We start from the raw sequence: 20737 nt of genomic DNA, 5'->3' as shown, positions 1-20737 counted from the left end.
ATTTAATTCTAAAGCCAGCTATTGTATTTTTTTTTTTTTTATCTTTTAGGTGGGTCTGTGAAGAAATACCAGACCTTAAATTGGCCATGGAAAACTATGTCCTTATTGACTATGATACTAAAAGGTGAGTTGAGCCCTAAGTTTTTAGAAGTATCTTTGTTGATGTAGATTAGTTTTGGCATGGTTTAATGGGGCTGGACTGATGACTGTGTTTTTGTAAACTAATACTTCTGTTGGTTTGGAAGCAATAATGCTCTTAACGACTTCGTTTTGGAGATTTTACCCCTTAACGTTACTGACAATATTTTTCTGGACCTCTTTTAGGTAAAATGTTTTTCCCAAGTATTCATTTTGTAGGCATTTTAAATGAGTAAAATGTGAATATATAAAATAATCAACCTGTAACCTGCCTCCCAGCACCTTCAGCATAGCTGTCATTCGTGCGTTTAGTGTGAGAGACCTCTCTATCCACCAAAGGGTAAACTGCTCAAGGCCATTATGGAGCCTATCACTTCTGCTTCTGATACAATAGCTGAATTATAAGATGACTGGGAGAACCTCTAACTTGTGGTTACAAGACTGTCGCCCAGTAGTAATGCTCAAAGTCTGGTAAACCTAAGCCTCCCTTCTCAAGAGACGGCTGCAAAGCCACTAAGGCTGTTCTGGAATTTTTTTTTAGATACCACAAAAATGTAAAAATGATCTTGTTAATTTCTATAGAGGGACATTGTGATAGCCAATGGGGCATGTTGAAAACGGTATGCTCGCTATATCCCGCAAGGATAAGGGCAGTGATTACCAAACTCTGCACTTCTTTCTGAATCTAGTCTGGATAGGTATGATATTTAGTCATAGTTTTGTAATATATTTGCAGTTACCACTCCAAATGTGATGTAACTGGTCACTTGTACATTTTTAACGTTAGGATTGTAAGCATCTATATATAGGTAGCATCTGATATTTATCCCAATTAATACATTGGCCTCAATTCACTAAGCTTATCTCCTGTCTTTAATAACTCTTCTAGAGTTGTTACCATGGTGATGAGGCATGTAGTATTCAGGAAACATTTTACCTCAGGCAAACCTAAAGTTAACTCTTCTGTCTTTAAGTTAACTCTTTAATCCTTAAAGAGGAGCTGTTAGGTATAAGGTCTCAGAGAAAATAAACACATATATCAGTAGCTAAAGATTGGCTGTACTTACATTACATATGCATTTCACTGTCCACGTTTGGATTTCACAGAATATTTATATAGTATATGCAGAGAATGATGCTCCTGACAGCCCATGGCAGGTTCCATGTTTGTGAAGCCAAATGTGTCGTCATGTCCTGCCTGCTTCCCTATTCACAGAGGAGCTCGTACAGAATAACACAGTGTGCAGTGAATATTAATGAGCCATGTGGCTTGGAACAATAGCTGACTCCTGCAGTGTACTCTGCCCCGGAGATTTATCTGTGCTGTGGCTGGACTGAGTTAGAAGCTGCTGAAACTTGATCCCGTCTTCTCCTTAGCAGCCGAGGGGAGGGCCCCAGAATGCTTTGCAGTATGGAATGCGGCTTGCGTCCTCCTTAGGAGCTTAGCTTTGCTGATAAGAACACATTAAATGTAAGAGAGATTTTTATCTTTAGTAATGCCTTTTTGGCTTCTGTCTAAACTGTTTAACACAGGAGAATAGAGGTTTAAATTAGCTTCTGCAGCCTGACAGTTACTCTTTAAAATAACTCCAGAGTTAAAGACAGGCTGTTCATTAACTGCGTGTGAAAATAACTACAGAGGAGGTAACATAAGGAATGAAGAGATAAGATAACTCTTTTACTGTGTGGAGGTAAGTTTTCTCTTGCCTTATCTCCAGCATGATCTTAGTGAATTGAGGCCATTGTCCTTAATGCTGACCATAATTCTCAGCAATGGACAGTGCTGCCTTAGTTGAGGGACCTGTCTCTGATAGGTACAGTAAAATGTTGTTTGCATAGAGCAATTTTCGCTTTTCTAGGTTGTCCTCCTTCAAGCTCCTTATTGTATCAGTCTTCATAACATGGCTAGGGCTTCTAATACCAAAGTAAATTGGTTAGAAGAGAGTGGGCATCCTTGCCACGTTTCTCTGCTTAGTATAAAAAGGGGCAAACGTTTGCAGGCCTGCTTTTACCCTTGCAACTTATAAAAGTCATTAGCAGCCCAAAAGGTTTGAGAACTTCCCGTAGCAAACACCAATTTACCATGTCAAATGCTTTCTCAGCATTGAGAGACTCTACACATCTAGATCGCATCTGCTCATGAGTGATGCATGGATTCAATAAAACATTTCTCAAATTAATATCCTTTCTCTTCCCAGGGATTAATCCAGTTTGATCTTGATTAACAATTTTAGTTATAACTAAAATGGAGAGAATTGTAGCTAATTTTTTTGAAACATTTTTATTTGATGCTTTACCAAATATACAATCCTTTACAATAAAATGCAAGTGTCCCCGCGTCATCAACTGAATGGTTGTGTCCCTGGCTTTTTTGTACTGAGCATGTGCACAGCTTCTGTAGGTAAAGTAATTCTGTGAGATATTTCCCCTGCTTTACCCACCTAATTACCAATTGGTTTAGACCAGTTCTAAAAACAGGTCTAAAACATTTGGTAATAGTAAATTCCCCAATGGTTTAGACCAGTTCTAAAAACAGGTCTAAAACATTTAGTAATAGTAAATTCCCCTTTGATGCAACTGACCAAACCATCTGTAAACTAGTCTAAACTGCGTAGTGAATTGAGGCCATTGTGGGAAATAACCTTTTTCAACTGCCAAGCAAGCAACTCCCTGTGTGCATATACTCCAGATAGTGGTGGGGAACGAGCAAGTGGGACGCGTATGTGTGCTCATTGCGGCGGGGAGAGGGAGATATAACAGCTGTGACCAAGCGCCCATTTTTAAAGGGCGGGCCTTTTTACTAGTACAATATAAAATGCAAAGTTATCACACATCAACACGTATTAACATGTAAATGGAAGCAACATTTAGCTAAAATGTTCTAGTCTTGATTGAGTAAAGATATGGGTCGGTGGGGGAACATTTTGTAAGATTCTTGCCTTTCTTTGGCAATAACACAGTCAGTGCTTCCAACACTAAGGGAGGAATTTCCCTGTAAGATATGTTTCCCAGGACATGACATATGAGGACATGACATATGGGCATGACATATGAGGACATGACATATGGGCATGACATATGAGGACATGACATATCTGAAGAGCTACTGGTGCAGGTGCTGCTTTCTTGTTTAGATTGTACAGTAATCTATAGAGGAAGAAAATGCACAAGGCAATAGGCCTAAACGATTTTAGGAAAAGATTGAATCGCACGATTTCTGTCAGAAATTGCAATTTCTAATTCGATCCACGATTTTCTTCAAATGAAGCTTTAGCAGGCTGTAAGCCTCATTCAGAATTCTACTGTGCAAAGGAGGCGGGCGCTGAACTGTGATCCTGTAATTCCATTTCCTAAGCCTGATTGCTGGCCACACTATTTTTAACTGACAGCCCCAGCTAGCAATGGAGGGAGAGGGAAAACAGGTGAGAGCCCGTGTGTGGAGGCTCTGAGGTAAAATAAGTAAGTAAAGCTTTACTTGCCGGCTTCTTCCAGCCACTAAAAGTCTACCTGAGGCAGCTCTGATGTTCCACTGTCCTGCAGAGGGAAACGAGTGAGAGCCTGTGGGCGGAGTCTGATGCCTGGCGCCCGCCCAGCTGATGACACGCTAGGCAGAGGAAGAAGCCAAAAGAGCTGATGACGGAGGAGGAGAGGCGGCGCACAGCGGGAGAATGAAGTTTGCAGGCGAACCACCGGGAATGAGAGCTGCTGAGCTGCCGCGACTTGTACACAGAGCGGCGAGGAGGAGTGCAGAGCGGGAGGGTGCAGGATATCGTAAAAAATCACCACTCTGACGATCACGGAATCACCGTTTCGGTGATTGCGATTTCGGTTTAAAAACGATAAATCGTTCAGGCCTACAAGGCAAGCCCACGCTAAGAGAAAGCAGTGCTTTTGTCCCTCACACTGCCAGGGGCCTGGCTCAGTGAGAATCGCATGCATGCAGAAGCGGTGTGGGTCATCAGATGATGCCACTATCAGTTAGGTGTGTGTGTGCGTCTGCTGGCTTTTGCCGTTTGCAGACTACTAGGGGGTGGATTAAAGCCTGATGAAGTGGGGGATGTGCTCCTGCAAAACAAGTTGCCAATAAACTATTGTTTTCAATACTGGCTGTCTCCAAGACCAGTATTTAGTGTAGCCAGCACCCTATCAATCTGCTAGAGTGATGCAGACTAGCTTTGCATGCAAGTCTGTATATCTCTCTGCCTTTTCCCATTTGTAGATTATTGGCTTCACAAAGTACTTTTCTCTGAGAAGATGCTACCGGTAGTAGTCTGTCACCAATAAGATTGAGGGGGATAACCTGCTTATCAGGATGCTTTTCCCCCCAAATATCCAGTAGTCCGTGAGCTGATACCCATTGAAATGGCTTAGGAGAGTCTCTCAGAACCTGTCTATACCTGGATGTATTCAACTCTGAGGACCCTGGCACAATGAAGAGTGCTTTGCAGGTTTTCGTTTTCATTTTTAACCTCTTGCCGACCGCCCACAGCTGATGGGCGGCGGCAAGGGCTGGGCCCAAACGCCCGTCGGCAGGCGTGGTTATGTGCCGACCGCGTCACGCAATCAGGTGCCGGCGACAGGCTCCGCCCCGTTGCGCAGTAACCCGGCGGCCGTTTGGAAGCGCCGGTGGGTTACTAGCTCCGAGATCGCCGCATGCAAAGTGTATAATACGCTTTGTAATGTATACAAAGCGTATTATACAGGCTGCCTCCTGTCCTGGTGGTCCCAGTGTCCGAGGGACCACCAGGGCAGGCTGCAGCCATCAAGGTAAGCACCCAAGCACACTGATCTGCCCCCCCTTCCCTCTGATCACCCACAGCACCCCTCAGACCCCACCTTGCCCACCCCTCAGACCCCTGTTTGCACCCAATCACCCCCCTAATCACCGATCAACCACTCCCTGTCACTATCTGTCAACACTATCTGTCAATCACCACCTGTCACTGCCACCTATCAGATCAGACCATAACCTGCCTCTTACAGGCATCTGATCACCCTCCCACACCATCAGATCGCCCGCAGACCTACTCTCAGATCACCTCCAGGGTCTACTTGAAAAGGGCGCCTGGAAAATAGGGCGCCTGGTGGAGCCCATATATGCCTAATTCGGCTACAAAAAAGGCGCCTGGTGTAGCCCATATTCCAACTTCGGCTACAAAGGGCGCCTGATGTAGCCCATATAACAACTTCGGCTACAAAGGGCGCCTGGTGTAGACCATATATTTCAAATTCGGCTACAAAGGGCACCCGGTGTAGCCCATATATGTCAAATTCGGCTACAAAGGGCGCCCGGTGTAGCCCATATATGTCAAATTCGGCTACAAAGGGCTCGTGGTGTAGCCCATATATGCCAAATTGGGCTACAAAGGGTGCCTGGTGTAGCCCATATATGCCAAATTCGGCTACAAAAGGGTGCCTGGTGTAGTCCATATATGTACAATTTGGCTACAAAGGGCACCTTTTATAGCCCATATATGCCATATAGTTTTAGTTTATAAAAAGGATGCTGTTATAGGCAAAATTTGCAGGGCTATAAAAGGGCTCTAGATATAGCTGAGAAAAGTGATTACTATGACCTAACTTCTCCCTACTCTCACACAGAACCCTCCCCTGATGGTGTCTAACCCTAACCTCTCCCTGGTGGTACCTAACCCTAACCCCTCCCTGGTGGTGCCTAACCCTAAGACAGCCCCTGGTGATTACTATGACCTAACCTCTCCCTACTCCCACACAGAACCCTCCCCTAACCCTAACACCCCTGTTGGTGCCTAACCCGAAGACTCCCCAGGTGGTGCCTAACCCGAAGACTCCCCAGGTGGTGCCTAACCCGAAGACTCCCCAGGTGGTGCCTAACCCGAAGACTCCCCAGGTGGTGCCTAACCCGAAGACTCCCCAGGTGGTGCCTAACGCGAAGACTCCCCAGGTGGTGCCTAACGCGAAGACTCCCCAGGTGGTGCCTAACGCGAAGACTCCCCAGGTGGTGCCTAACGCGAAGACTCCCCAGGTGGTGCCTAACGCGAAGACTCCCCAGGTGGTGCCTAACGCGAAGACTCCCCAGGTGGTGCCTAACGCGAAGACTCCCCAGGTGGTGCCTAACGCGAAGACTCCCCAGGTGGTGCCTAACGCGAAGACTCCCCAGGTGGTGCCTAACGCGAAGACTCCCCAGGTGGTGCCTAACGCGAAGACTCCCCAGGTGGTGCCTAACGCGAAGACTCCCCAGAATCAAAAACCTTGTAGTCGAAAATCTTGTAGCTGAATAAAAAACTATGGGCTACAAAGGGGTGCCCTACTATGGCTGAAAATTTTATAGCCGGAAAAAATATGGGCTACAAAGGGGCGCCCGCTTGTAGCCTATATCAAAACTCGGGTGCCCTTTTCACCACCTTGTAGCCCATATTTCCAGAAATAACATTGATGTCTATAGAGGAACCCTTTTCATACAGGCAGCTCAGGCGCCCTTTTCAACTGATCCCCACCTCCAAAGTGCATTGTTTACATCTGTTCTGCCATCTGATCACCCATCAATCACCCTCTGTCACCGCTACCAATCAGATCAGACCCCTATCTGCCCCTAGGGTACCCAATCACCCGCCCACACCCTCAGAACGACCTCAGACCCCCCCCCCCCCCCCGACCACCCCCCGTGTACTGTACAAATCTATTCTGCCCTGTAATCACCAGTCAATTCCCCCAGTCACCACCTGTCACTTCCTCCAATCATATAAGACCCTGACCCGCCTCTTACGGGCATCTGATCACCCTCCCACACCATCAGATCACCCGCAGACCTACCCTCAGATCACCTCCAAAGTGCATTGTTTACATCTGTTCTGCCATCTAATCACCCACTGATCACCCATCAATCACCCCCTGTCACCACCTGTCACTGCTACCCATCAGATTAGACCCCTATCTGCCCCTAGGGCACCCATTCACCCGCCCACACCCTCAGAACAACCTCAGACCCCAGCCCTGATCACCTCGCCAATGCATTGCTTGCATCTATTCCCCCCCCCCCCTCTAATCACACCTTGAGACACCCATCAATCACCCCCTGTCACCCCCTAGCACACTTACCCATCAGATCAGGCCCTAATTTGCCCCGTGTGAGCTCCTGATCACTCGGCCAAACCCTCAGATCCCCCTCAGACCCCCTTCCGATTACCTCCCCAGTGCATTGATTGCATCTATTTTCCCCTCTAACCACCCCCTGAGACACCCATCAATCACCTCCTGTCACCCCCCCCCCCCCAGCAATCCTATCCATAAGATCAGGCCCAATACAACCTGTCATCTAAGAGGCCACCCTGCTTATGACCGGTTCCACAAAATTCGCCCCCTCATAGACCACCTGTCATCAAAATTTGCAGATGCTTATACCCCTGAACAGTCATTTTGAGACATTTGGTTTCCAGACTACTCACGGGTTTGGGCCCCTAAAATGCCAGGGCAGTATAGGAACCCCACAAGTGACCCCATTTTAGAAAGAAGACACGCCAAGGTATTCCGTTAGGTGTATGACGAGTTCATAGGTTTTATTTTTTGTCACAAGTTAGCGGAAATTGATTTTTGTTTTTTTTCACAAGTGTCAATTTCCGCTAACTTGTGACAAAAATAAAAAAAATCTACTATGAACTCACCATACTCCTAACAGAGTACCTTGGGGTGTCTTCTTTCTAAAATGGGGTCACTTGTGGGGTTCTATACTGCCCTGGCATTTTAGGGGCCCTGAACCGTTAGGAGTAGTCTAGAAAACAAATGCCTTAAAATGACCTGTGAATAGGACGTTGGGCCCATTAGCGCACCTAGGCTGCAAAAAAGTGTCACACGTGGTATCGCTGTGCTCAGGAGAAGTAGTATAATGTGTTTTGGGGTGTATTTTTTCACATACCCATGCTGGGTGGGAGAAGTCTCTCTGTAAATGGACAATTGTGTATAAAAAAAAAAAATCAAAAAATTGTCATTTACAGAGATATTTCTCCCACCCAGCATGGGTATGTGTAAAAATACACCCCAAAACACATTATACTACTTCTCCTGAGTATGGCGATACCACATGTGTGGCAATTTTTTCAGCCTAACTGCGCTAAGGGGCCCAAAGTCCAATGAGCACCTTTAGGCTTTACAGGGGTGCTTACAATTGGGCACCCCCCAAAATGTCAGGACAGTAAACACACCCCACAAATTACCCCATTTTGGAAAGTAGACACTTCAAGGTATTCAGAGAGGGGCATGGTGAGTCTGTGGCAGATTTCATTTTTTTTTTGTCGCAAGTTAGCAGAAATGGAAACTTTTTTTTTTGTTTTTGTCACAGTGTCATTTTCCGCTAACTTGTGACAAAAAATAAAATCTGCTATGAACTCACCATGCCTCTCAGTGAATACTTTGGGATGTCTTCTTTCCAAAATGGGGTAATTTGGGGGGTATTTATACTATCCTGGAATTTTTAGCACCTCATGAAACATGACAGGTGCTCAGAAAAGTCAGAGGTGCTTCAGAATGGGAAAATTCACTTTTGGCACCATAGTTTGTAAACGCTATAACTTTTACCCAAACCAATAAATATACACTGAATAGGTTTTTTTTTTTTTTTATCAAAGACGTAGCACAATAAATTTGGGCAAAAATGTATACAGAAATTTTACTTTATTTGAAAAATGTCAGCACAGAGTAAAAAAAAAAATTTTTTTGACAAAATTCATGTCGTTTTTTTTTGATGAATATAATAAAAACTAAAACTCGCAGCAGTAATCAAATAGCACCAAAAGAAAGCTGTATTAGTGACAAGAAAAAGGAGGTAAAATTCATTTAGGTGGTAGGTTGTATGACCGAGCAATAAACCGTGAAAGCTGCAGTGGTCTGAATGGAGAAAAAGGCTCTGGTCCTTAAGGGGTGAAAAGACTGTGGTTCTCAAATGGTTAAAAAAGGCTTGCATTGACTTGCATTAAAGGACAACTGTAAGCGAGAGGTATAGGGAAGCTGCCATATTTATTTCCTCTTAAAGGACTACTACCACGAAAATCTTAAAATTTAAAATACATGTAAACATATATAAGTATGTTTCTTCCAGAGTAAAATAAGCCATACATTTCTTTTAACTTATGTTGCTGTCACGGTAAGTAGTAGAAATCTGACAGAACTCACAGGTTTTGAACTAGTCCTTCTCTTCATGGGGGATTCTCAGCAAGGCTTTTATTCTTTATAAAGACATTCCCTGAAAAGGATTTATACAATGATAGTGGCCAGCCTTCTTGCTCACACTTTTTTTTTGGCAGTTGGACAGAGCAACTGACATTTGCTAAGTGCCTTTGAAACTAAACAAAGCCATGAAAATCCCCCATGAGGAGATAGGCTAATCCAAAACCTGTCAGTAATGTCAGATTTCTACTACTTACTGTAAGTGGCAGCAACATAGGAGAAAAGTAATTTATGGCTCAATTTACTCTGGAAGAAACTTGCTTCTTATTTGTATGTGTTTACATGCATTTTAAATTTAATAATGTTTGCTATAGTGGTCCTTTAAGCGATACCAGTTGCCTGGTTATCCTGCTGATCCTCTGCCTCTAATACTTTCAGCCCTAAACCCTGAACAAGCATGCAGCACATCAGGTGTTTCTGACATTGTCAGATCTGACAAGATTAGCTGCATGCTTGTTTCTGGTGTTCAGACACTACTGCAACCAAACAGATCAGCAGGGCTGCTAGGCAACTGCTATTGTTTAACAGGAAAGGAATATGGCAGCCTCAATATACTTCTCACTACAGTTGTCCTTCAGACAGGTTCAGGTTTTCTTTAAAGGTTATTATGCTGTTGGGTATCTCTCAGGGCTGGTGCACACCAGAGCAGTTCTGAATCTTTTTTTAAAATGCTTTCAGGGGGAAAACCGCTTGGCTAATGAAAGTGAATGGGCTGGTGCACACCAGAGTGGCTCGTTTTTCCACAAACGGAAACTCTGGGGCTGCAGAATTTTTGAGATTTCTGAGGCATTTCTGCCTCAATGTTGAAGTATAGGAAAGTGGAAAACCGCTCTGAAAAACGCTAGATCAGAGCGGTTTTCCAGGCGTTTTTGTTACAGAAGCTGTTCAGTAACAGCTTTATTGTAACAATATTTGTCATCTGCTACACATAAATGCTCAAAAAAATGCTACGCTTGTTTAGAAAGCATGCCTAGAATCGCTCTGAAATCTGCTTCAAAAACCTCTAGCGTTTTGTAGATCTGCTAGAGGTTTTTGGTGTGCACTGGGCCTTCGATCAGAGAGGAAGTTCTGAGTTCAGGTCCGCTTTAACAGCTTCAAAAATGAGTGTCAGGATCCCCTGCATAATTCTGTCTAGCACATTGATGTTGGCTAGGGGAGGGAAATAAATACCCGCCACAATGACGTCTTTAGAGGAAACTTTAGCATGGATAATTACAATTTGACCCATGGGATAAAGTTTCAGTATAATCAGGGTAAATTATAGATACTTGATAACCAATATGACTACACCCCGTGAATACGAAGAGAAGGTGCATTTATTATAATGTGCAATCCATGGCTTCTTTACTGACAAAACCTTACCAGTCAGATGTTTCAAGCAAAACGCCTATCTAACATCATTACAAATGGCAAGCTCGTGTTAAGATTGAAAATATTTGCTTATTTAATACTTTATTATACCCTAACCAGATGTTTGCGTTTCAATATTTTTTTTTTTTTTTAATCTACTTCCATAGTTACATAGTTATTTGAGCTGAAAAAAGACATACGTCCAGCGAGTTCAACCAGAAAAAGAAGTACACCACCAGCCTGCTCCCTCACATATCCCTGTTGATCCAGAGAAAGGCAAAAAACCCTTACAAGGCATGCTCCAATTAGCCCTAAAAGGGAAAATAATACCTTCCCGATTCCAGATGGCAATCAGATTACCTAGTAATTGTAGCCATGGATGTCTTTCAACGCAAGAAAAGCATCTAAGCCCCCTTTAAACGCAGATAAAGGATTTGCCATAACTGCTTTCTGTGGCAATACATTTCACAGTTTAATCGCTCTTAGGCCTCTTGCACACTTCAAGTGATTCCGATTCAGATTCCGCTTTTTAATCAGTTTTTACATCCGATTCAGATTCCTATTTGCCGTGTGCAGGGAGCAAACTGCAAATCGGAATCTGAATCGGATGTAAAATCTGATTAAAAAGCGGAATCGGAATCGAAATCACTTGCAGTGTGCAAGAGGCCTTACGGTAAAGAGCCCTTCCCTAAATGGCTAAAACGTTTTTCTTCCATTCGCAGAGCATGCCCCCGGGTCCTTTGTAAAAGCCTAGGGACAAAAAGCTCATCCGTCAAGCTTTTATATTGCCTTCTGATGTATTTATACATGTTAATTAGATCTATAAGGTGTTTTTTTTTGTTTGGTTTTTTTTTTTTCTTCTCCATACTAAAGGTGCATACACACATCAGACTATAGTCTTTGGAAACTGAAAGATCACAGACCAATCTTACCACCCTTCATGTAGTATGAGAGCCATACTCTACACCAGGGGTGCCCTATGGGTAGATCGTGATCTACCGGTAGATCGCGAATGACTTCATGGTAGATCCCGACCGCACTACATTTTCCATTCTGTATATACAATTGTACTCCTAAAGTTGTACATAGGTAGATCATTTTGACTTGCTAATTTTAAAAAGTAGCTCACAGGCCGAAAAAGTGTGGGCACCTCTGCTCTACACAGTCTTTTCTATGGAGCTGAACTCCACATCAGAAAAAAATCTTTGCAAGATGCTGCACACACAGATGCTGTACAGACACAAAAGATCAGTATCTGCAAAAGATCTGTTCCTGCCAAAAATCCATTCCTGCAAATTGCAATGATAGTCTATGAGATCTGCAGATCATCATACACATATGATTTAACTGACATTCATCTGCAGATCAGATCCACCAGGATGGTTTTTCAGATCTGCGGATGATTGCTTAATCTGCAGATGAATGTCAGTTAAATCAGGTGTGTATGATGATCTGCAGATCTCATAGACTATCATTGCAATTTGCAGGAATGGATTTTTAGGCTGGAACAGATCTTTTGCAGATACTGATCTTTTGTGTCTGTACAGCATCTGTGTGTGCAGCATCTTGCAAAGATTTTTTTCTGATGTGGAGTTCAGCTCCATAGAAAAGACTGTGTAGAGTATGGCTCTCATACTACATGAAGGGTGGTAAGATTGGTCTGTGATCTTTCAGTTTCTAAAGACTATAGTCTGATGTGTGTATGCACCTTACTTAAATCAGCCCAGTTTATCTAACTTTTCTTGGTAAGAGAGACCTTCCATTCCTTGTATCAACATCGTCTCTGCACCTGCCCTAAAACTGCAATATCTCTCCTGTAATGAGGTGCCCAGAACTGAATTTCTTATTCTAGATGTGGCCTTACTAGAGAGTCAAACAAGCAATATTGTGCTAGCATCTCAAGTTTTTATTTTCCTTTTAATGCATCCCAAAATTGTATTCGCTTTAGCTGCAGCGGCTTGACATTGAATACGATTTTTCAACTTGATGTCGATGAGTACTCCTAAGTCCTTCCTCAAGTTTGATGTCCCCAACTGTATCCCATTTATTTTGTATGGTGCTAGACCATTGTTTCGACCAAAATGCATGACCTTACATTTTTTAACATTGAATTTCATCTGCCATTTATGTGCCCCTATCCTTTCCAGATCCTTTTGTAATATGTCACTATCCTGAGAGTTGATGATTCTGCACAATTTTGTACAATATGCAACATTACTTACTACTGCATCTACTAGGTCATTATCTCCCCCCCACGGCAGTATTCCCGAGCTGAGCTCTGGCTAGGTATCACAAGCTAAAAGCGGTAAGCCCAAGCTCATCTTGGGCTAGCTAAAACCGCCACTCCTGCTAGTTCCTTGGGTCCCACTCGCGATCAGCGCGTGGCAGCTGGACCCAGGCTTCTCTCCCTGGCCACCGGAATCCCCTTCTCCGCCACTCTTCTTCTGGGGTCCCGATGGCCAATCAGCAGCGAAACATCATACGCGTACGTAGTGACGTCATCTGGGCGGCACAAAAATTTAAAGTGGACCTGGGCGCTTGCACAGGGCAGAAGCAAAACCTAGATAAATGCACCTGCCTGATTTCTCCCCCCCCCCCCCCCCCCCCATATCTGGACCTGAACACTGGTACAGTACAGAAGGTAAACTGAGAGAAATGCTGCCTGCAGGTATATAGAGAGTTTAGCTTGTCTAATTTCTCCTCTTTCGTCTCTAATTACAAGTTGTAAGCTTATCTCTCCCCTGTGTCACCTATAATCTTATTTGAAAGCACAGGGTGTTAACATAATCATTTGGTTTCCAACTGCTTCTGAGCTAATTGCTTCTGCCTTAAGGGGCCCATACACTCAGCCGATTTTCTGGCCGACCGATCGATTGCAAACAGGTTGGCCAATCGACCGATCGATGGCCGATTTCGATCGAATTCGATGGATTTCCATAGAACTGGCAGGGTGGAAAATTTAGGTCGATCTAATGAGATTGCTTATCATTTTGCATTGGCCTTAATGGAAATCTGATGGCAAAAAAATGCCAACAGATCGAATTTCAATAGATTTCAAACTGAAATCTATTTGAATTCTATCCTGGTAAAAAAATGTTCTAAAAACGCATCGCATAGATCATCAGATGCATTTCTTATCTATCTGCTGCCAATCTGACAAGTGTATGGGCACCTTTACTGTTAACGATTTTTGCCTGGATTTTGACTACTCTCTGTCTGCTGCCTAAAGCTGGCCATACACTAGGCCGATTCCCCGCCGATCGACAGCAGATTTGATCACTGGGATCAAATCTGCTGTCACCATCGTTCACGCTACATGCTAAATTCCGATCTATTTCGTCCAATCCTGTCGATCGCTCCGTGCGGGAAATTACCGTCGGTCGCCCGCGGGTAGGGAGCGCGTCGCTAGTGGCGTTCGAGTGCTCGACGACCGACGCAATACAGCTGCAATACATTACCTGCTCCGCCGGCGCAACTCCCCCGGTCTCTGCTGTCTTCTTCTCCGCTCTGGTCTGGTCTCCGGCTGGCTTCACAGAACTTCCTGTCCCGGCAGGAAGTTTAAACAGTAGAGGGCGCTCTACTGTTTAAACTTCCCCCAGACAGGAAGAAGTGAAGCATGCCGGACCCGGAGACCAGACCAGAGCGGTGAAGACAGCGGGAGACCTGGGGAGTCGCGCCGGCAGAGCAGGTAATGTATGCGGGGGGGGGGGGGGGGGGGGGGGGGTGAGCGGCGACGGCACCACCTCCACATATTGTGAACGGTTTCAGGCTGAAATCGATTCACAATCTGTTTGCAGTGAAGGCAGCCATACGATCCCTCTCTGATCAGATTCGATCAGGGAGGACTCTATCTGTTGGTCGAATCTGATGGCAAATCGACCACTGTATGGCTACCTTAAGGCTGATGGCAAAGGGAAGTCCGAAAGGAATCTCGTTTCTACTGCCCCGATTATGTCGCCCTCTGTGCCATTCCCTGTTTCAAAATATGCCACACATGGGAGGTGTATTAGGTATATATGTACATACTGTATAGTCTGGTTGCTTATTTAGACAGTTTCACGATTTTTTTAAGCTTATTTATACATTTATTTCAACAATTTTGTGTTTTATTTATAAACAGAATGTCTACTAGGCCTTTATTTTAATATATTTCAGTAAGTTAAGACTTAATCGGAGGCCTACAATTCTTGAAAAAAAAAAGTACTGCTTTTAGACCCATAAATCCAGACAGAAATGCACCGCCTGGGAGGTTGATATATAAATTGAAGAGCACTGGACCCAGTACTGACCCCTATGGGACCCCACTGCTAAGTCACCCATTTTGAAGAAGATCCATTGAACACAACTGTGTTTTCTTTCCATTAGCCAGTTCCCTATCCATGCACACAGACTCTTTCCCAGTCTTTGCAACTTTTGCATCAGACTTTTGTGGGGAACCGTGTTGATGGCCTATGCAAAGTTATTGTCTCATTTTATTTTCTTTCGTTGGTTTGGTTATCTGTGCTTTTTACTTTTAGCTTAAAATCATTGCTTTGACCCAGGATTGCTATTTTACATTCTTGATTTCTTTACAGTTTTGAGAGCATGCAAAGGCTGTGTGAGAAGTACAACCGAGCCATTGACAGTATACACCAACTGGTAAGCCTCTTGTATGAGTGTCAGAACATGGTTTTGTTGTATGCACGATTTAGTTTAATATCCATATAAGGAACCTGTTAATTATTTTGTTTTTGGGGTATCTATACTAAAATCCTTGCTTATTTTAGCTAGTTCTGTGATTAAAAAACAAAACTGATGGCTGTTTAAGTGTACTTCTTTATTCCATTTTATTTGAGCAGTCTGAGCTGTTAACTTGTTGTCTGTCTGTTGGGTTTTTACTTGGGCGACAGTTTGGGGCCCAGTGCAAACCTGTTTTGTTTGGGGTGGGTGGTAAGGCACAGGGCCCCCAATGCAGTAGATTGGGTGAATAGCAGAGCAATGCCTGTAGCCTGTGCTCGGCCAAAAACCGCCAGGCTGATTGGTAGCCACACATCTAAGAGGATCAGGCATGTTGTGCGTGCACACATGCTAGCACAGGGCTGGGCAAACTTTGAGTGACCATGGCCGCATGGACCGCAGACTGCATTCTTAAAATTCTTCCCCTCCTTCCCCCGCTCCCTCCCTGCATAGTCGCGGGCGGTACCGGGGGAGCTTAAAACTCACCTGTTCGCTGCTTCCTTTGTCGCAATTCCATAGCAACGGAGCACCCATGATATGACGTTGGGACATGCTAGCGTATTACACACTGGTAGCCAGCATGTAATACGTTGGCTCGTCCTGACATGTCATGTGACACCCTATTGCCATTAGACCTTGACTCAGGAAGCAGCGATCAGGTGAGTTTTAAGCTCCCCCTTACCGCACGCTCACGACTCTGCGCTGTGCTAGTCTGCTAGAACCATCTTGCATGTGTACAGGGCTTTAAACTCCGCTTCCATAAAGGGAAAGTTCACAATTGCATGTATGGAAAAAGCACACATATTTTCACCCATGTTTTTCCACAGACCACACGTGTTTGTAAGTAGGATAATGTTGTTGCTGCCAATGTAAAAAAAACAAACAAAGAATGCAAATACAGCAGCTGCTGGAAAAAAAAAACACGCTGTAGGCTGTCAGTGTGCGCCCCTAACCCCCCCCCCCTCCCCCCAAGACCCATTCCTCTGGGAAGGGCAGGAGGAAGTGCGCTGCTGTTTGGGCTACAATAGCAGAATCGTAGATGGTGGTCATTGGTGATCCAACATGACCCATCATTTGCCTAATTGATGGTGATGATAGTAAACGCCTGTCACTGAAGTAGATTTCCAAACTACTTTTCCATGAAAAATCTTTCTGGTTTTACTGTAAGAGAAAATGTTGTGTACTTGGCTTAAAGGATGTACTTTGCTTAAAGAACTGAAGCAGGAGGGTTATGGAGGCGGCCATATTTAGTTCCTTTTAAAGCAGATCCGAGATGAAAAACTAACTATAACCAGTTACTTGTCTATATAGCTTATCTAAAATTTAGATAGTTTACACAGCAAATCTAGCTGCAAACTAGGCCTGAACGATTTTGAGAAAAGATTGAATCGCACGATTTCTGTCAGAAATTGCGATTTCGATTCGATTCACGATTTCTTCAAAATCGAGGTTAAGCATGTGCCTATTCGTCTGCGCAAAGGAGGCGGAGCAGAGCTGTGATAAATCCTAAGCCCAAACAAATAGACAGTAGGTCAAAAGTAAAAAAAATTAGACCGAGTCGAGAGGGTGGGGAGTTATCATGCCACTGTCCCTTGATTCCCCATGCAGTACATATTACTATGCTTGGGGTGTGTGCTTGGGATAAAAGCCATGTCACAGAGGCGGTGGGGGCGGTTAATGTCAGGTGTGGGATAGGTAGCGTAAAGGTAAGCCGTGGGGGGTTGCGCTGATACACATCCATCTCGCACTCAACACTCACACACACACACACACACACACACACACACACACACACACACACACACACACACACACACACACACACACACACACACACACACACACACACACACACACACACACACACACACACACACACACACACACACACACACACACACACACACACACACACACACACTTCTCCATCTTGCAGCACTCACTGATACACACAGATGATCCTGCAGCATATCTGATACACACATCCTGCAGCACACACTAATATGCGCACACACACAATCAAACTTCTCCAGCACTCACTGATACACACATACTGAAACACACACAGTCATGCACTCAGTCTTGCTTACTCAAACTCCCCCATGCTGTGCAGCTCCATCCACATGCTCTCTTCTCCTGTACTTCGGCAATGAAGGCAAGGGAATTCCTCTGCTTTCATGGGAACTGTTGAATAAGGGGGGAGGAAAAGTCAGCCAGACAACATAGCTGTTGTCTCTCTCCCCTCCCTGTGGTCTGCAGAATTAAACAATCTGTGGAGGAAAGTGTTTGTTCACATTAGAGAGAGCCTGAGCCGCTCTCGCAGCAGGGCTGATGACGTAGGAGGGGGAGGAGGGGGAACTAGGCAGAGAGAAAGATAAGCTGCCGCGGGGAGTGAAAGCCACTGCTATTTTGCACACAGAGCTGCGCACAGCGGTAGGGCACAGGTCCGCAGAATATCGGCAAAAATCGCCACTGTGGCGATCACGGAATCGTCGTTTCCGTGATCGCGATTTCGATATCAAAACGATAAATCGTTCAGGCCTACTGCAAACCGCTTCAAAAGTTTGATTATTCCTGTGATCCAATGAGGGCAGCCATGTTCTGTTTGTCACATTGTCACAGGCTGAGGGCTGGAGATGCTATCTGCTTGCCTGTGTGTAAATTCAGTCCCCTCTCCTCCCTCCTCCCCTCTGCCTCTGAAATCAATGGCTAGTAACCTCCTCCTGCCCAGACTGAGCTCGCTTAAGCCCTTGCTACAGTGCCAAGGCACAAAAGAAACTGTGGGCGAGGCTTGTTTAGTTTATAGGGAATTAGGGTATTAAAACAAAACAAAAAAGTATTTGACTTGAGGAATGCCCTATAAACTATATGAAAGGAACACAATTATGCAATGAGTAAAAGTTTCTCTGATCCACTTTAAGCAATACCTGTTGCCTGGCTATCTTGATGATCCTCTGCTTCTAATACTTTTAGCCATAGACCCTGAACAAGCTTAGGTAGGTCATGTTTCGGACGTTGTCAGATCTGACAAGATTAGCTGCATGCTTGTTTCTGGTGGTGTTCAGACATTACTGCAGCTAAATACATCATCAGGCCTGCCAGGCAACTGGTATTGTTTTAAAGGAAAATATGGCAGCCTCCATATTCTTCTCAATTCAGTTGTCCTATAAAGGGGTATGAAACTCAGAATTGCAGCAATTACCTAATAGAAGAGACTGGTATAATGTCACTGGAAGGAATAGTTCCACTTCACTGACGCGAATTGATAACATTTCTGGTTGCTGGCTAAGTTATCAGATTGTCTTGTAAAGAAGTAATTGCTGAACAAATAATGCAGAGGTGGTTTTCTGCTTCCTCCCATGATACAGCAGAAGCCTTTTTGCTTTTACTTATCTCAGTATGGCCCAACACAATTCTTGTTGACAGTGTTCAAAATTAACTTCTGAGTGAAGTGGAAGTTTGAATTATTAACCCAGTTACTTGAAAGCTTTTCTTCTTTCTTTCCCTCATTATGGTGGGCATACACGGTAAGTTTTATGCGCCGGATCGAGCCAGCGGCTCGATGCCGGCGCATCCCCGTTTGTCCGCGCGGATCGATTGCCGCTCGTCCCCGCCACGCTTCCTTATCACTGCTCGATTCCCTGCCATTGTCCGGCGGCGGGAATTGAGCTGGCGCGGGTCGAGCGGCATGATCGGGCCTGCTGAATATTATCAGCTGGCCGGATCAGCTGGTCGATACACCGTACAGAAACGTACCGTGTATCCCCAGCATATTAGGTCTTGTTTCCACTACACGCAGATTGGGTGCAGAATGGATGCAGAAAAACTGACTCCAATGAATGCCTATGGGCCTGTTTCCACTAAACACAATTTTTCTGATGCAGATTTTCCTTAAGGCATTCATTGGAGTCAGTTCTTCTGCATCCAATCTGCATGCAGTGGAAACAGGCCCTTAGGGTTTTGTATTTGGTGCTATTAAAAAAAAGTTGTCCTTGCTGCTTTTTTCTGCTTTTTTTGTTTTGTTAGCATGCAGTAAAAATCACAAATCGGAACTGTGATTTGAATAAAGTACAAAAAATTAGCAAAGAGCTCACTTTTACACTGCATCACTGGATGCTAGCAACATAAGAAAAATTGGAGCAAAAACCTGGAAACGCATGTAGTATGAAAGAGCCCAGAATCAGCCAGTTTGCAGATTTTATCAGCTCTTCAACAAATTTATGCCATTTTAACAGTCAGTTTAACCCTGTAGAAACCGTGCCAGTAGCTTTAAAATACATCATGCAAACTGATCAGCACAAACTATTTAAAGTGGGATGCGAAAGTTTGGGCAACCTTGTTAATCGTCATGATTTTCCTGTATTGGTTGTTGTTACGATAAAAATGTCAGTTAAATCTATCATATAGGATACACACACAGTGATATTTGAAAGTGAAATGAAGTTTATTGGATTTGCAGAAAGTGTGCAATGATTGTTTAAACAAAATTAGGCAGGTGCATAAATTTTGGCACCACAAAAAGAAAATGAAATGAATATTTAGTAGATCCTCCTTTTGTAGAAATTACAGCCTCTAAAACACTTCCTGTAGGTTCCAATGAGAGTCTGGATTCTGGTTGAAGGTATTTTGGACCATTACTCTATACAAAGCATCTATAGTTCATTCAGGTTTGATGGCTTCTGAGCATGGACAGCTCTCTTTAACTCACACCACAGATTTTCATTTCTATTCAGGTCTGGGGACTGAGATGACCATTCCAGAACATTGTACTTGATACTCTGCATGAACGCCTTAGCGGATTTTGAGTATTGTTTAGTTGAAAGATTCAGCCCTGGCGCAGCTTCAGCTTTGTCACGGATTCCTGGACATTGGTCTCCAGAATCTGCTGATACTGAGTGGAATCCAGGCACCTCTCAACTTTGACAAGATTCCCAGTCCCTGCACTAGCCACACAGCCCCAAAGCATGATGGAACCACCACCATATTTTACTGTAGGTAGCAGGTGATTTTCTTGGAATGCTGTGTTCTTTTTTTCCCTCCGTGCATAACACCCCTTGTTATGCCCAAATAACTCAATTTAAGTTTCATCAGTCCACAGCACCTTATTCCAAAATGATGCTGGCTTGTCCAAGAGTGCTTTAGCATACATCAAGTGGCTCTGTTTGTGCTGTGGATGGATAAAAGGCTTCCTCTGCATCACTCTCGCATACAGCATCTCCTTGTGTAAAGTGCGCTGAATAATCGAACGATGCACAGTGACTCCATCTGCGGCAAGGTGATGTTGTAGGACTTTGGTGCTGGTCTGTGGGTTGACTCTGACTGTTCTCACCATTCG

General features: G+C 44.2%; 1 protein-coding gene across 2 annotated transcripts in view; it reads left to right on the top strand.

The window, feature by feature from the left end:
- Positions 1 to 20737, top strand: part of DOT1L (DOT1 like histone lysine methyltransferase) — a 229520-nt gene that overhangs the window by 94706 nt on the left and 114077 nt on the right. For both annotated transcript variants that reach the window (XM_068233968.1, XM_068233967.1), the window contains exons 3-4: positions 50 to 124; positions 15261 to 15324. In XM_068233968.1, the coding sequence (XP_068090069.1) occupies positions 50 to 124; positions 15261 to 15324 (139 nt within the window). The remainder of the gene's footprint in view (positions 1 to 49; positions 125 to 15260; positions 15325 to 20737) is intronic.

Source organism: Hyperolius riggenbachi, chromosome 1, assembly GCF_040937935.1.
Source record: "Hyperolius riggenbachi isolate aHypRig1 chromosome 1, aHypRig1.pri, whole genome shotgun sequence".
NCBI classification, from domain to species: domain Eukaryota; kingdom Metazoa; phylum Chordata; class Amphibia; order Anura; family Hyperoliidae; genus Hyperolius; species Hyperolius riggenbachi.
The sequence above is the reverse complement of the archived record's forward strand: the minus strand, read 5'-3'. Positions and strand labels throughout refer to the sequence as shown.